We start from the raw sequence: 16,353 nt of genomic DNA, 5'->3' as shown, positions 1-16,353 counted from the left end.
TTTCTTGCAAGAAGAAATAAAACTACATCTGGGTTTTCAAACAAACAAGAAGAAATATTGTTTATAAGTATATTTTCTATAGCAGCTTGCAGATAGCAAGAGCTGTTATGGTGCTCATACTTAAGGTCTGTGCTTGTTTCAAAGAAAGCTCGCCATGTGTTAGGAGCTTGGCAGACGACTCAGTTCTGATTCCTTTTATGTCCACTCTCTCTCATTTCTCTTCTAAAATGCACAAGCCGCAAACCATCAGTTTCTCTCTTGTCCCTCTCTCCCTTTCTCCTTCTCTCTCTCATAAACACACACACACAAACCTATTCCCTTTTCCTTCAAAAAACACACACACACAAAAGTGCGTTTACACTAGTTTCATTTTATTTATTTTTTAATCCCCAAAGGATTCATAGAGCAGGCTGTGTGCAGCTGCTGTATTTTCCACTGGTTAAATTGGCAGTTACCTACTGTGTGGAGTTGCTAGGAGAAGGTGAATAAGCATGATTACAGCATCAGTTGATGTACATATTCTTGCAATAACAACCTGTGGAGCTGTGTTCTTCTGTATGGCTTTAGATGTTATTTTCTCTTTGTTATCATTAATATTTGTTGCATTTATTGTTAGATGATGATACATTTTTAAGTGTTAGTTTCAGATCAATTTAGAGAAAAAAACCTTGGCATTTAAACAGGCACTTTTTTTTCTCACGGTGGTGCTGCTGATACTGGCTCCTACCATCTGTTTCCTTATTACATCCTGCCCTTCCTTGTTCTGTTGGTAGAGAGGAATTCAGCTTCTTCTGGAGCGCGAAAGTCATTCACGTTTCTCTTGTGCATAATAGAGCTCGTAAACTGTAGGAATTCTGATGTGCTTCAGTGCACAGAACAGTAACAGATGAGCTGCTTTTGGGGAGAGCTTGAGTACTCAGTCGGTCAGTAGTACAGTAGCAGGCTCACATGTACGGATTGTTCTTGTGAGGTCAGAGCATCTGTTTATACTGCTGTCTGCTTAGGGGGGTGGTGAGGTGGTGAGCAGTGGATATATGCCTGTCAAAGTCAATAGCAAATCTGTCAGAGTCTTCCCTCAGCTTTGTACATCAGCACTGTTTTGATAGATAAGAGAGGCTACTGTATAAGTGTGTAAGATTTGTAATGGACTGAGGAATGCTTGTTCTAGCTGCTGAAACTGACTGTAACTGTATTGTCTTAGGAGCATCATCATGGGGTCTAGTGCCACAGAGATTGAAGAATTGGAAAACACCACTTTTAAGTATCCTACAGGAGAACAGACTGAAAAAATGTGGCAGCGCCTGAAAGGAATGTGAGTATGCTCTTTGCTTTTTATTTCCCCCCAAAAGATTTGACTATTAACGTGACTAATTGTTGGTGCTATCCGCCTTTGTGGGCTAGTTTCCTTTAGAAAGATTTTCTCTTGAAAAATAAAATGTGCCTACCTCAGCTAACAACTTGTTGAAAGACGAATGATTTTTTGTACTTGCACGTTATTAAAGTAAGGTAACTTCTGGAGAAGTCACTTTACTGTCATATTACATGGTTTCTTTTATGCATTCTATATGTGCTGTTTAGATATGTGGTTCAGATATGCAGAAAGGTAACTAAGAAAGCCATTTGCCGGGATACTGCCACAAATAAAATTTCCCTCAGGTAAGCAGAGAGAGAAATAAGACTGATACTTCTTTCTCTGTGATTAGATTTGGAAAAGCAATGAGATGATTAATATGATAATAAATAATTATACTTTATTGTGCTTCTTTTTGCTTAAATGATATTTCTATAAGAAAAAATGTTTACGTGATAAAAATATTAACAGCATATCAAACTTATTGGAGAGTTTTGGCTTTAAATTAACCAGTTCACAGTTCACTTCTCCTGAGAGTACAGAATAGTCCATAGTACATAATAGCCCTTAGTAAAATGGGTCAAGAATTATGCATTATGTCAAACATGGGATGTAATTACCTAAGTCAAACGTTAATTGCAATGCTATTCACCTTGATATTTACACCCTTACATTTTTTTTAGCTGTGTGTGCTACTAGTTCCTGTTTAGTGTTTCAGCACCACACTGTTTGTATGCTTTATCTTAATTGTCATAATTTAAAAATCAGATTTAACATTTGGATAAAAATGAGAAATATGAATATGAATTTTACAGGCCATTGTAATTGCTTAGTATATTTGCAGATCTCAAATGAAAATATTAATATATTTGCTTTTCTATAATAACAGCTGAAAGAATCCTACACTATGCAAAATAGAGATTTTCTAAGATTTATATCTCTAATGCTGTATTTACACACTATTTTTAAAAATTCAGTACCTGAGTAAATTTGATGTCCCTGTTTGATATTTTTTTAAAGAAAATTACATCAAACTTTGTTTAGAGGTAAAAATTCCTTCTGCTTTCCTTCATTTGATTGTATTTAATGATGTTTATGTATTTAAATATTCTTTGTATATTTTCTTACTTCTTGAAGTAATACATGGCTTTACAGTGCATTAGTGTAAGAGCACATAATGCAAAGAACATATAGCAGAGAATAACTTTCAAAAAGGAAGCCATCTTTACATTATTTGGATGAGCTAGAAATCTGTTTCTAAGATCCATTGAAGATTTAGAAATTACAGCTTTTTGGTGAGGTTGTTCTCTAGCGGAACAAGTAATCCTATCAAAGCAAATAACAGCTCTCAAAATTAATTAGCATAGATGCAAATTAAACATTAGCAGTCAGCAGATGATTTGTGTTTTAGCCTAATGAGTGGATGAACATCAGTACCGGGAAAATTATGTCTCTCATTACAACCTATTTTAGATTTTCTTCTCCTTAGAAGGATGTTTTGCTTATTTTGTTTTGTTTGCATTTTTCTAGTTTCCTGTAGTTACTTGAATGTATGAAGATGTATGCTGGTGGATTTATGCATATGTCTTTAAGAAATTTGAAAAGTGATTTTGTGTTTATTCGATACTTTAGGGCAAAGTTACTGACTCACTGTATCAGTTGGTCTCAGAGATCAATCTGTCATTTTATTTCAGAAAAGGGTGATAGAGTCATTCAACAGTAGATCTTCATGAATTGATAGAAGGATATATGAAAATATGTACATGCAAAATTAATTTTGAGTTGTGTTTATTTAGAGCCACTAAATAATCATTAACCAAGTTTCTTTCTTTCTTTCTTTTAAAAATCATTATCTAACTGACTAAAATGACTGCTTTTTCATTGAATAAAGAAGAAATTGCATTTTGGTACTATCACTTTAACTTGTACTTTGACTTAGTACATTTTCAGTGTTCAAGGCTTAGAATTGTCAAAGCGAGAAACTCTAAATCTAAAATCTGCATGACTAATGACAACCAAATTGTTTAATTATGGTCTTTTGTATAGTTTGCATTCAGAGCAGTGATATGAGGGACTCCCTATTCCATTGCTGATATTGTCTTGTCTATTTAAAATGCAATATTGATTCAAACAGAATTTTAGCTTATCAAAATTGCTGGTACTAGAATTCTACACTTAAGTTTTGGCAATTAAAATCATGCTACTCATTAAACCTATCAAACAATTGTGCAATAGTTTTCTTATTTTTGCTAAAATAGACTAAAGACCTTTAGATATTTGTTTAGAAAGTGATTTTTAAAATCTTGTACTTTACAAATATATTGACTTATTTTGGCATAATATACTGTTTTTAATTGAGCTTCCAGTATGTAAATTTTAAGGTTAAATAAAAATAGAGACAAAGGTGAAAGTAAAATAATGTTTATTCAATTATGCCTTAAATATAGAAATCATGAACCATTACAGGTAGATATTTAGAGAAAATATCTTATAGGGATTGTAGTATGACATAACATTTTAGAGAGTCTTTTGAGTCCATAGAAATAATTTTTAAATTTTGGAACACGTGGAAAACATTGGTAACTAAATTAAAATATCAATGCTGTCTACCATTTTTGTTTTCTTTTATTGAGCTTCTTCTAAATTGTCTTCATATAATATTTGAGACACCATATAAAGTTATGTGCCAAGAAATCTCTTTTTCTTTTGTGACAAGAAAGGTGAAACAGTTTCTTACTCCCATTCTGATGTAGACTTCTCTGCATTAGTCTATTAATTTTCTTCTTATATTACAATCTTTTTATTTATCTTTTTCCATATTCAACCACTAATTTGTTACTCAGTACAACAATTTAGATTCTACACTACAAGTCATCATCTATGATGGTGGAAATATGGGCAAATAACTATGGCATCAGGTCTTTCATAAATTAGATTTAAAAAGAATTATATACTTGGCCATAAGTTATCAATTGTTTAGGGCTGGAAAACACTTCCTATTTCTTATGCCATCTCAACACCAAATGAAATTTCTGATTCAGAAGTTTCTTATGAATTTGGGACCTAGACTTCTTCCTACATACTAAGAAAACATAGCTATTGATAGTCTTTCAAAGATTGTCAATTTCATTGATTTCCATGTGGAAAGTTGGTTTGAAGATTTTACAGTATTTCACCTATGCATTGTGTTTCTTTTCCATTTGAAAGATAAATGCCTTTTTGTGTCATGTACTGTTGCTTTTTTTTTCTCTAAACATACAAAGAGTTCCACACCTGTGGATTTTATTTAAAAATTAAACATTTAAAAAACACTGGTGTTGCTCTTTCCAGTTAGTGACATTGCTATAAGAATTCAATCTAAGAGGTGACAGCATTTTCAGAAAACTGAAAATGAGCATTTTTCAGGTAGAAAATTCAGTGAAAACGACATGAAATTATAGGGAAAAATCTGAAACAAAGTATTATCTTACTCAGGCATTCAACAGAAGAGAAGAAAGTATGAACTGCCAGAAACCATAAACTACTGACAAAAATGTAATACTCACCACTTCATAGTACTTACTGCCCCAGTTCCTTCAGTTTTTATAAACATAGTACTAGAATCTATCACAATTTCAGTTAGAAGCTAACTTTATATCTGATCGCTAATTTTACACGTCTCGACACATACCTCCTTATCTCCCCCATCCTGACGAATGTCCAGATATTAATTTTAAGACTTGGAATTGTGAATGCAATGCTTGAAAGACATTAAGTTAAGCTTCGTTGTCTTTTTTTTCTCTGTGATTGGTAGGGTAGTGAACATGACTATCAATAGTGAAGGACAAAATGTTTAGAAGCAAAAAGTGAAGGAGAGAAGAATTAGATGGTAATCTTTTAATTCTAAGCAACTGTTATTGTTGAAGAGGGCAGTATGTTGTGTAGTTCTCAGAAGGAGTTGTCCAGGCCTTTATCACCAAGAGGATGTAGCAGAAATATACATTTAAAATAAAAATTAGCAAAAAAAACATGGAAGTGACAGGAGCTATTAGCATCATATTCCCAAATTGGAACCATACTTTAGGATGAAGGTGCATTATAGATAAGACACAAATTTGATCCTTTTACTCTCTGCTTAAACACCTTTAAAGCTTTGCATCCTTCACAGGGTCACTGCATACCAGCTTGATCTTTGGATTCTCCTCTAATGCCTCTCCTTCTGTGACATGCCTCCTATTCAGACCTAGGGTCACCCAAAAGAAACATTGCTTACCACCCCTTTTCCTGTGCTCATATTGTTCTCTCTTCTGGAGGCAACTGTTCCTCCGTTTTCCTTTCAGCCAGGTTTGCTCTTGTTCTATACGAAGCTTTTGGAGTTGCGTAGGGAAGTTTCTGGTGGTTGCAGTGATGGCAAGGTGTTTCTGCATTTAGTGGGCAGCAGGGTCCGAGTAGGCTAAATGTCCTACAGAGCTCAGGGCATTTCCTTATCAGGAGGAGTTGTCCCACTCAAAATTCTGATAGATATCCTGTTAAAAATGTGCAAAGATTGCTGCTTAAATTTCACTTGCAAAGGAAATTCTTCCTGACCTTCCAGACTAGATTAGTTTTTTATTTTCAGCTCATAAATAACCTGAATTTCTCTTCTCGTAACAAAATCCACCTTCCCTATTCAACCACAGCTTTTGAGTGCAAGAGCTATGCTCACTTCATTGGATTTGCTCTTGGATTCCAGCACATAGCACAGTACTTAGCACATAGGAGATAATGCAATTAATATTTTAAGTCAATGAATGAATAAAATTCTGAATCTTACACTGGCTGTAACTAGAAAATTAGATCAGCCAGGCTGCGAAAATAGTGACTAAAACCAGGTGGGAGGATTGGAGATAGATTCACAGCTGGAATAAACATGGAGAAGATGGAAGGGTGTTTGCTTTATCATCTTTATCATCATATTGTTAGAATTGTGCAGATATAACATATTTGTATTCTTACTCCCCACCAGTGTTCTTAAAAACATAAGTATCTTAAGTAGTTATGCAGCTAGTATCTGGTAGAACATGGGTTTAAACATAGATATACCTAGTTCTAACATTATATTTATCTTGCATCCAATACAGAAAAGATGACAGTCTCAGAATGCTTACCCAAAAGACACCAGAAAAGGATCTACAATGGTTCTCCTTAAAACTCAATTCCCAGGCTTCGGGTAGGCAGACTTATCACCCTCCAGAAACGTCCATGTCTTAATCCCCTGAACCAAAGGATATGTTACTTCATTTGAAAGGGAGAATTAAAGGAGCAGATGGAGTTAAAATTGCTAATCAGCTGACTTTAAAATAGGGAGAGTATCCTGTATTACCCAGGTGAGCCTAATGTAATCACAAAGATTCATCTTCCTTCCTCCCTCCCTCCCTCCCTCCCTCCCTCCCTCCCTCCCTTCCTTCCTTCCTTCCTTCCCTTCCCTTCCTTTCCTTCCTTCCTTTCTCTTTCTTTCTTTCTTTCTTTCTTTCTTTCTTTCTTTCTTTCTTTTTCTTTCTTTCTCTCTCTCTTTTTCCTTCCTTCCTTCCTTCCTTCCTCCCTTCCTCCCTTCCCTCCTTCCCTTCTTTCTCTCTTTCTCTCTTTCTTTCTTTTTCAGATAGGATCTCACTCTGGTGCAGTGGTGCGATCTCTGCTCACTGCAGCCTTGACCTCCCAGGCTCAGGTGATCCTCCCACCTCAGCCTCTCAGGTAGCAAGAACTACAGGCATGTGCCACCACACCTGGCTAATTTTTTTATACATCTAGTAGAGATGGGTTTTTGCCATGTTGCTCAGGCTGGTCTTGAATGCCTGGGCTCAAGTGATTCGCTGACCTCAGCCTCCCAAAGTGCTAGGATTGCAGGTGTGAGCCACCATGCCTGGCCAATCACAAAGGCTCGAAAAGTGGGAGAGAGAGGCAGAAGAGAAAGTAGGAGTGAGTGACAAGGACTTAACTCGTCTGTGCTACTATTGAAGATGGTGGAAGTGGGCCACGAGCCAAGGGCAACCTCTAGAAACTTGAAAAGATAATAAAACAGAATGTGCCTAGAGCTTCTGGAAAGAATACAGTCCTGCTGATACTAGAACTCAGTGAAATTTGCACCAGATTTCTGAGCTACAGAACTGAAGATAATTAATTTATTTCAAGCCACTGAGTTTGTGGTAAATTTGTTACAGTAGCAATAAAAATCTAATACATGCCTTCTATACCAGAAGAACACATCAACATGACCATTCCTGTCCTCACCCAACACACACATACACACACACACACACACACAGAAACACACACACACACACAATCCCTAGTGGTGAAGCCCTGCCTCACTCTATGGCACATTGGATTCAGATACTCTTTATTCTTAGCCATTAAACAACTCACTGTACCTCCATCTAACCCTGACTTGCATGCCCAAAACACCAGTTTCCTCACCAAACTCTGAGATGGAGGGTATTTACTGGATTCATTTCAAATGTCAGAAGAGAATGTGATCTTTCTTGGAAATTGTTGATAAGTCTGTATGTTGTTCAGTATGTGACTGTTTTGATGGATTAATCAGGCAAATCAGTTATTAAAAATCTGTCTTTTAATCATAATCATAATTTGTTTTGAAGAAAACCACTTCATCAAAACTCATTTTGATGTGTAGACGTAGTCTTAATATTCAGTCCTACATAACATTATGTTATAGTTTATAGAACTAACATTATTAAGGTGGAATACCTTACAGATTAGGTGGCTTAGAAATTGAACTCTAATCAGATATTTTCTAATATTACAATACTACCTGCTTTTTAGCTGAGTGTCCATGGAAAAGTTATTAATTTACCTAAACTTCACTTTTCTTATTTGTAAAATCCATTAATTGAATTGATCATTTACTCATTCAGTAAATATACTCTGATTGTATACTGTGTCAGGTACAATGTTAGACACAGAAGCTACTGTTCCTGTAGAGGAGACAAACAACAAAAAAGTAAATTATAAAAAGCAAGTTAATATGCAGTAAGAAGTGACCAGAATAAAATGCACCTTTGGGAAAGTATTTTGGATATTCAGGGATGACTTCTTTTAGGTTATTTTTCAGCTGAGACATGGACAAAACTGATACCTACCTCATAAGATGCTAGGGTGAGAGGAAGTGCTAATGAATGATACCCATAATTCCTGCCCAAGTTCAGAATTAAGAGAGAGATAGGTTTAGGAGTCCCGTAGATGAAAATCAAAATATCAGCTTTATTGCAGATTAAACTTGCATGGAAGAACATGGTTTGGGTGTGTGGCTAAATAAACCAGAATTCCTTTGAATCCAACTTAACTTTCAAAACTGCAGAACTATAGAACAAAATAAACTTTCTGTTGATTCTGTTGATAGTTTCTTTTGCTGTGCAGAAGCTCTTTAGTTTAATTAGGTTCCACTTGTCTATTTGTGTTTTTGTTGCAATTGCTTTTGGAGTCTTCCTCATGAAATCTTTGCCAGGGTCTATTTCCAGAGTGGTATTTTCTAGGTTTTCTTTTAGGGATTTTATAGATTAGGCTTTACATTTAAGTCTTTAATCAATCTCGAGTTGATTTTTGTATATGGTGAAAAGAAGGTGTCCAGTTTAAATATTCTGCATATGACTAGCCAGTTATCTCAGCATCGTTTATTGAATAGGGAGTCCTTTCTTCATTGTTTGTTATCATTGACTTTGTTGGAGATCAGATGGTTATAACTTTATTTTGGGGTTCTCTATTCTGTTCCATGGGTCTATGTGTCCGTTTTTGTACCAGTGCCATGCTGTTTTGGTTATAGCTTTGTACAATAGTTTGAAGCTGGGTAGTGTGCTGCCTCTGGCTTTGTTCTTCTTGCTTAGGATTGCTTTGACTGTTCATGCTCTTTTTTGATTCAATATAAATTTTAAAATAGTGTTTTCTAATTCTGTGAAAAATTTCATTGGTAGTTTGATAGGAATAACATTGAATCTGTAAATTGCTTTGGGCAGTATAGACATTTTAGCAATGTTGATTCTTCCTACCCATGAGCATGGAATGTTTTTCCATTTATTTGTGTCATCTCTGATTTCTTTAAGCAGTGTTTTGTAATTCTTGTTGTAGAAATCTTTTACTTCCCTGGTTAGTAGTATTTCTAGGTATTTTATTCTTTCTGTGGCTATTGTGAATGGGATTGCATCCCTGATTTGGCTCTCAGCTTGGATGTTACTGGTGTATAGAAATGCTGTGAGGTGTTGCAGTCTTACACTATTATTGTGTGGTTATCTAAGTCTTTTTGTAGGTCTCTAAGCACTTGTTTTATGAATCTGGATGCTCCAGTGTTGGGTGCATATATTTAGAAAAGTTAAGTCTTCTTACTGAATTGAAACATTTATCATTATGTAATGCCCTTCTTTGTCCTTTTTGATCATTGTTGGCTTAATTTCTGTTTTGTCTGAATTAGAATAGCAGTCTCTGCTCTTTTTTGTTTTCTGTTTGCTTGATAGATCTTACTCCATCCCTTTACTTTGAGCCTATGGTTGTCATCACATGTGAGATGAGTCTCTTGAAGACAGCATACAGGTTGGGCCTTGCTTCTTTATCCAACTTGCCACTTCGTGCTTTTTAAGTGGGGCGTTTAGCCTGTTTACGTCCAAGGTTAACATCGATATGTGCAGATTTGATCCTGACATGTTGTTAGCTGGTTGTTATATAGACTTGATTGTGTACATGCTTTATAGTGTCAATGGTCTATGTACTTAAGTGTGCTTTTGTGGTGGCTGGTAACAGTTTTTTGTTGCTATGTTTAGCACTCCCTTAAGGACCTCTTGTAAAGCAGGTATGGTGGTAACAAATTCCCTTAGCATTTGCTTGTCTGAAAAGGATTTTATTTTTCCTTGTTTTATGAAGCTTAGTTTGGCTGGATATGAAATTCTTGGTTGGAATGTTTTTCCTGTAAGGATGCTGAATATAGGCCCCCAATCTCTTCTGGCTTGTAGAGTTTTTGTTGAAAGGTCTGCTATTAGCCTAAGGGAGTTCTCTTTGTAGGCAGCCTGCCCTTCTCTCTAGCTGCCTTTAATATTTTTTCTTTTACATTGACCTTTGAGAACCTGATGCCCATGTGTCTTAGGGATGGTCATCTTGTATAGTATCTCACAGGGGTTTTCTGATTTCCTGAATTTGAATGTCAACCTCTCTAGTGAGGTTGGGAGAAATTTTGTGAGCAATATTCTCAAATATGTTTTCCAAGTTGCTTGCTCTCTCTCCCTCTCTTTCAGGGATGCCATTGAGTTATGGGTTTGGTTTCTAAATAATCTCATATTTCTCAGAGATTTTGTTCATTTTAAAATTGTTTTTTCATTATTTTTGTCTCACTGAGTTGATTCAAGGAATCGGACTTTGAGCTCTGAGATTCTTTCCTCAGCTTGGTCTATTCTGCTATTAATACTGCTGTTAATCTTAATCGTATTATGATATTCTTGTAGTGAGTTTTTCAGCTCTATCAGAACAGTTTGTTTCTTTCTTAAAATTGCTATTTTGTCTCTCAGCTCTTGAATCATTTTAATAGATTTCTTAGATTCCTTGAATTGGGTTTCAAGTTTCTCTTGAATTGCAATAATTTTCCATGCCATCCAGATTCTGAACTCTGTGTCTGTCATTTCAACTATTTCGTCTGGTAAAAAAACATTGCTGGGTAGCTGTTATGGTCATTTGGAGGTAAAAGACACTAGATTTGTGAGTTGCCAGAGTTCTTGCATTGTTTCTTTCTTATCTGTGTAAGCTGATGTTTCTTTAATCTTTGAAGTTGCTGTCCTTTGGATGGGGCTTTTTGCTTTTATATTCTTTTATGCACTTGAGGGTTTGACTGTGGTATAAGTTGGGTTGAGTTGACTGGCTTTGTTTTTGGATTATTTCAGGGGGCCAAGTCTCAGCTCAGCACTCCTGGACTGCATGCTCTAACACTGGGGCCTGGGACCAGGCCCATGACTTTGTTTTATGGCCCCTTGAGGTTAAGCACCTGCTGCACTGGAGGGGCTGAGGTGTTTCCAGTTCACTGGCAACAACATTCTGATGGGGAGAAAGGTGCTGGAAAAAGGACTTTATTGAGGTTGTAGCAGTGGGGTTTGCATGTGCACATGTGCGATAGTGGCGGTAGGGTAGTGGTGAGGTGGTGGGCTCTGTGTGCACATTCACCAGTGACAATGGGATGGTGGTGTGAGGAGGTTTGCACACATGCACTGGCAGCAGCAGTGGTGGAATCTGCCTGTGCACTGGTGGTGGTGGGGCAGTGTGGTCCACGCATGTATGTTGGGCAGCTGCAGGACACATTTGTGAACATGTGTTGGCAAGGTGGTAGGGGAAGTGGCAGATGGGTGTGCACTGGCAGGGGCCCATCTGCAGAAGCTCTCTGATGGTCAGACAGGGTCTGTTGGTGAAGGAGCTGTGGTAGTGTCCACTGGGAAGCACCCCAGTTCAGTATCTGTGCTTGCACTGCAAATGGGTGTGTCCAGGCAAGGACTCTGGGGAGAGGCTGGCAAACAGGGGGGCTCCAAGATCAGATTGGCTCTGTCTCATGGGGAAAATAGCCCTGTTCTGTCTAGATTTGAGTCAACACAAGCCAAAGCCTGCTAGCATAGCATGGCAGGCCTTGGGAGATGGGCATCCCTGGCTGTGCTCCACTACAGCTGTTCCCACACTAAACCCTTCAGGCTCTGTGCAGGCTTAAGTCCCACCCCTATCAACTCTGTAAGAAGCTCTCCCTGCCAGCTCAAAAGTCAGTATGTGTCATGGGGTCTCCTGCAGCTAGGATTCTGGAGGTCTGTGGTGAGAGTGGGCCACTCTCCACCTATTTTACTCACCCTGGCCCCAGGAGCTCCTCTGGTCCAGGAATGAGTCCTGGTGCTTGGCAATCCTATGCAGCATTCGCAGCCTCCTTTCTCTTCAGCTCAGGGTCTGTTTCCTCTGTCCACTCTCAATGCCCTTCTGAAGATCTGCTTGGAGCATGCCGGTCTTTTGGATGGTCTGGTCTCTTGGTGAGAGAAGGTTTTCCTGGCTACATCTAGTTGACCATCTTGACTCTTTCCCTCTTGATTGATTTTTCAATTCCTCAATTTTCTTATCTGTAAATGGAAATAATATCATTACGTATCTCATCGGTGTTGAGAGAATTAATTAAATTGACACACAAATTATTTAGAAATGTATCCAGAATTCAAGAATTCCTAGCTTTTGTCAGTCATTATTATTGCTAATATTAAATGCAGAAACACAATTCTATATATTTTCATGTACTTTTCTTATCAGAATCAATGCACAGAGTAGGGTTGTCAAGATGCAGAAAGACAACTTTCTTTTAGCTCAATGGAAGTATTCTCACTCCCCAGGTTTCTCTTCACCAGAATCATTATACATAAGGATTTGTGTTTCCCTGGAGCAGGAACTAGGGTATATAAGGAGAGAGAGCTGAGGAGAAGTGGGCTTTGAGAGTTTCACTGATAGAAGAATTGTCTTGAGGGCATCTTTAAGTCAACATCTTGAGGTAGCCTTATAGTGGATTTTAGGTCTCTATAATCATGTTTATCTCAGGGCTAGACTTATTTTCCTGAGTCACTCTGGCTTGAAAATTATTCTTTAGGCCTTTTCTTATTATAACCTGAGCCTGGTTCACAACAGACTTGACTTCTAGGTAATTTCTATCATGTCCCATGTCCATCCCCTTGCTGACTCATTTTAGAAAATGCTGTATTTCCATTATGTTATCAGATTTTGTCATTTAACATATTTCAATTAGCTAGTCAAATGTAATATGTGAGCAAGTTTGATTATCATCTGGTAAAGGACTATGCTATAGTAGGCCTTTTGGATATGAAAGAAAGTCTTAATTAACATTATTAAACAGATGATAGTGTTAAAGTCTCATGAGAATCACACTACTCCACATATCCAGGCTGAGCAAGTTTTAGGCATGAATGACTATAGTTAAGGAAGGCATAACAATGATAATAGCTCATTAGAAGCGTATATATGAAACATGACCCTTTGGTTGGCTTCTCCTTTCAGCTACACTTTCTTGAAGCTTTTTAAAAAGATCAAATTTTATTTTATATTTTATAAAATATTTAAAAACGTGGACTTTTACTAAATAGGCCGACAAAAAGCTCAGTCATGCAGATAATTTTTGATAGGCAAATTTTTGATATTTATAGTTATTCAAATATGTTTATAATGAGTCATGAAAAATTAGTAAAATCTCTAAGCACCAGAGTCTCCAGGAGAAGAAACCTGAGGTCAACATTAACTAAACTCTGCATAAGTATGGATGTTCAAGGGATTCTTTTAAAACAAGTTGTAGATAAATTTAAAAGAAAATAAAAATGAACTTATTAGAAAAACAATAATGTACTAATTCTGGTCCATTTAAAACTGGACTTTCTAAGAGTTGGTTCAAAATAAGCTGTGTTTGGAGCAAGATAAGACAAAGCTGAACAACTTTGGTATCAACTACATTTCTGGTTACCTTAAATTGTTTAAAAATCACCTCAAAATTGAATCATAGTAGTAATCATACTTTATAATTGTTTTCTGCCTGATACTTTCTGAAAGATTTTACTTTTTATCTGTATGGCTCAGTACAATTATCTCCAGTCTTTCGGATGAGAAAATTGAACCTCCAGGATATTAAACCACTTGGCCACTATTTCACAGTTAGTAAGGGGAGGGCCAAATTCTGAGGCCCATACTTATTCCATTGAACACTGACTTAGATAATTCTACTTAATACGCAAGGCTCAGTATAAAACCTGACATTTCAGGAATTAAAAGCTGTTCTCTTGTTTTGATTTTTTCCACAGTCCTGCCATCTGTTTGTCTAGTTTTGCGTACTCAAAGCTGAATACTAAAGGGAGTTATCATGTGGCATATGGTTTGGATGTCAGAAACTCCCCAATTTTGTTTCTCTTCTCTAGGACATGTGCTACCATTACCTTTTAAATTAATTTATTTAAACAATGATTCTAGCTAATAGCTACAAGAGAATTTGATGTTTTCTAAACTCTTTTACCTCCTTAGAGCTTGGACCTTTGTGAAATCACTGTAACTTATTTGGCCTTTGGTACGCCAAACAACCAAGAAAACCCTGCACAGTAATGTCTGGGTGCCCATTTCAGAAGATTTTTTTTTAACCAATGAAAATAAATCCAAGAATTCTAACACCACATATTCTCACTCATAGGTGGGAATTGAACAATGAGATCACATGGACACAGGAAGGGGAATATCACACTCTGGGGACTGTTGTGGGGCGGGGGGAGGGGGGAGGGATAGCATCGGGAGATATACCTAATGCTAGATGACAAGTTAGTGGGTGCAGTGCACCAGCATGGCACATGTATACATATGTAACTAACCTGCACAATGTGCACATGTACCCTAAAACTTAAAGTATAATTAAAAAAAATAAAATAAAATAAAAATAATCAACAAGCTTTAAAAAAAAAATAATAAAAATGAAAAAAAAAAGAAATTTACAAATGGCTTTGATACCCCGGAAAATATCTCACTTCTGAATCTTCGTGTTTATACTCTGTGTTAAAAATGCTATGCTAGTTTTCTTTTTTACTTGTTGATGTTTATTTGTGGCTCCTTAGGTATTCTGTCATTCAGTGTTTACAGCAAATAAAGTCAGTAATGTCATTCCTAAATATCCAAGTAGAGAACTTTTGCTTAGAAAACATAAATGAATTACTCCACATGCCAATTTTTCCGACCTAACTCACCTTTCATTTGTAAACCACTTTTACCTTTTTTTTTTTTTTCACATGAATATCTTTTATTTCTTTTTCTTATCTGGTTAGTCTGGCTAAGACTTCCAGTACTATGTTGAACAGCAGTGGTGAAAGTGGGCACCTTTGTTTTGTTGGTGGTCTTTGATGGAATGTTTTAGGCTTTTCACCATTGATTATAATGTTAGCTATCGACTTGTTGTATATGGCCTTTACTATATTAAGGTATATGCCTTATGTTAGTAATTTATTGAGAATTTTAAATCATAAAAGAATGTTGAATTTTGTTGAATGATTTTTTTGAATCTATTGAGATAATCATAAAATTTTTATCCTTAAAAAAAAAAAAAGAATTCTAACCATTAAATCTAGGTACTTTATTTTTGCTTAAGCTACTACTCTATTCTTGTTATAACAAAACTTAAGCACATAAGAATGCTCTTCCCTGAAGTCAAATGAGTAGTCTTTCTTCTGTTTATTTCAGAAAAATAATCTTAATATAGTTTATTCTGCCTTACTTCCAAAACAGAACTTAAACTACACAGTATTTTTTTCAAGCATTCTTAGATTGCACTTAGAGATGGCTAGTATATGGATTAATGGGTTCCTTTCTAACTTTTAGAACTTGAAAAATTTCCAGTACTTCCCACTGGTTGCAGTATGAACAAGCATCTTTATGTGTGGCTGTTCAATACTTCATTTCCTAGCAAATCTCTGCTTCAATATCTTGAGTTTTCCAAAGATATGATTTATTTATTTTCCAGAAATTCTATCATATTGTTGTTTGCTGTTGCAGTAATGGCCCAATTTATTCATGATTTCCTGTATCCATTCTCTTGAATAATCTCTCTCATACTTACTCTTGGCCATACACCTTGTTTTAGCCAGTGGGACCTTACCAAATGTGACACAATCAAAGGCTTAGAAAGGGCTTATGCACTGGAGTTTAAGCTCTCTGGAACCCTCAAACTGGCGTGTGAAGAAGCCTGGTGAGACCTATTGGAGGATGGGCATGTAGGGTAGATATAAACCACTCCAGCTGAGGCCCCTCTAAACCAAACAGTTAACTACCGGACATGTGAGTGAGGACTACCCAACTTTCTCAAAATTGTGAGAAAACAATAAATGTTTATTATTGTTGTCCACTAAGTTGTCGGTGTTTTGTTGCACAACAAAAGCTAGTTGATATGCACCCACAATGATCTCTTAGCTTCTGAATTTTTCACGTAATTCTCTGGTTTCTAAAGT

The 16,353-nt window shown here is 36.5% G+C and overlaps 1 protein-coding gene across 22 annotated transcripts in view; it reads left to right on the top strand.

Annotated features, from left to right (window-relative positions):
• Nucleotides 1-277: 277 nt before the first annotated feature.
• Nucleotides 278-16,353, top strand: part of PDE1A (phosphodiesterase 1A) — a 391,847-nt gene continuing 375,771 nt past the window's right edge. For 11 of the 22 annotated variants that reach the window (XR_010149661.1, XR_010149662.1, XR_010149660.1 and 8 more), the window contains exons 1-2: nucleotides 880-970; nucleotides 1,202-1,312. Coding sequence is in view for 18 of the 22 variants with exons in the window: in XM_009443677.5 (XP_009441952.4) it covers nucleotides 1,212-1,312 (101 nt within the window). In the remaining 4 variants the exon portion in view is untranslated. The other 11 variants (XM_009443685.5, XM_009443678.5, XM_054678811.2 and 8 more) reach the window with 8 other exon arrangements.

Source organism: Pan troglodytes, chromosome 13 (genome assembly GCF_028858775.2).
Source record: "Pan troglodytes isolate AG18354 chromosome 13, NHGRI_mPanTro3-v2.0_pri, whole genome shotgun sequence".
NCBI lineage: Eukaryota > Metazoa > Chordata > Mammalia > Primates > Hominidae > Pan > Pan troglodytes.
The sequence above is the reverse complement of the archived record's forward strand: the minus strand, read 5'-3'. Positions and strand labels throughout refer to the sequence as shown.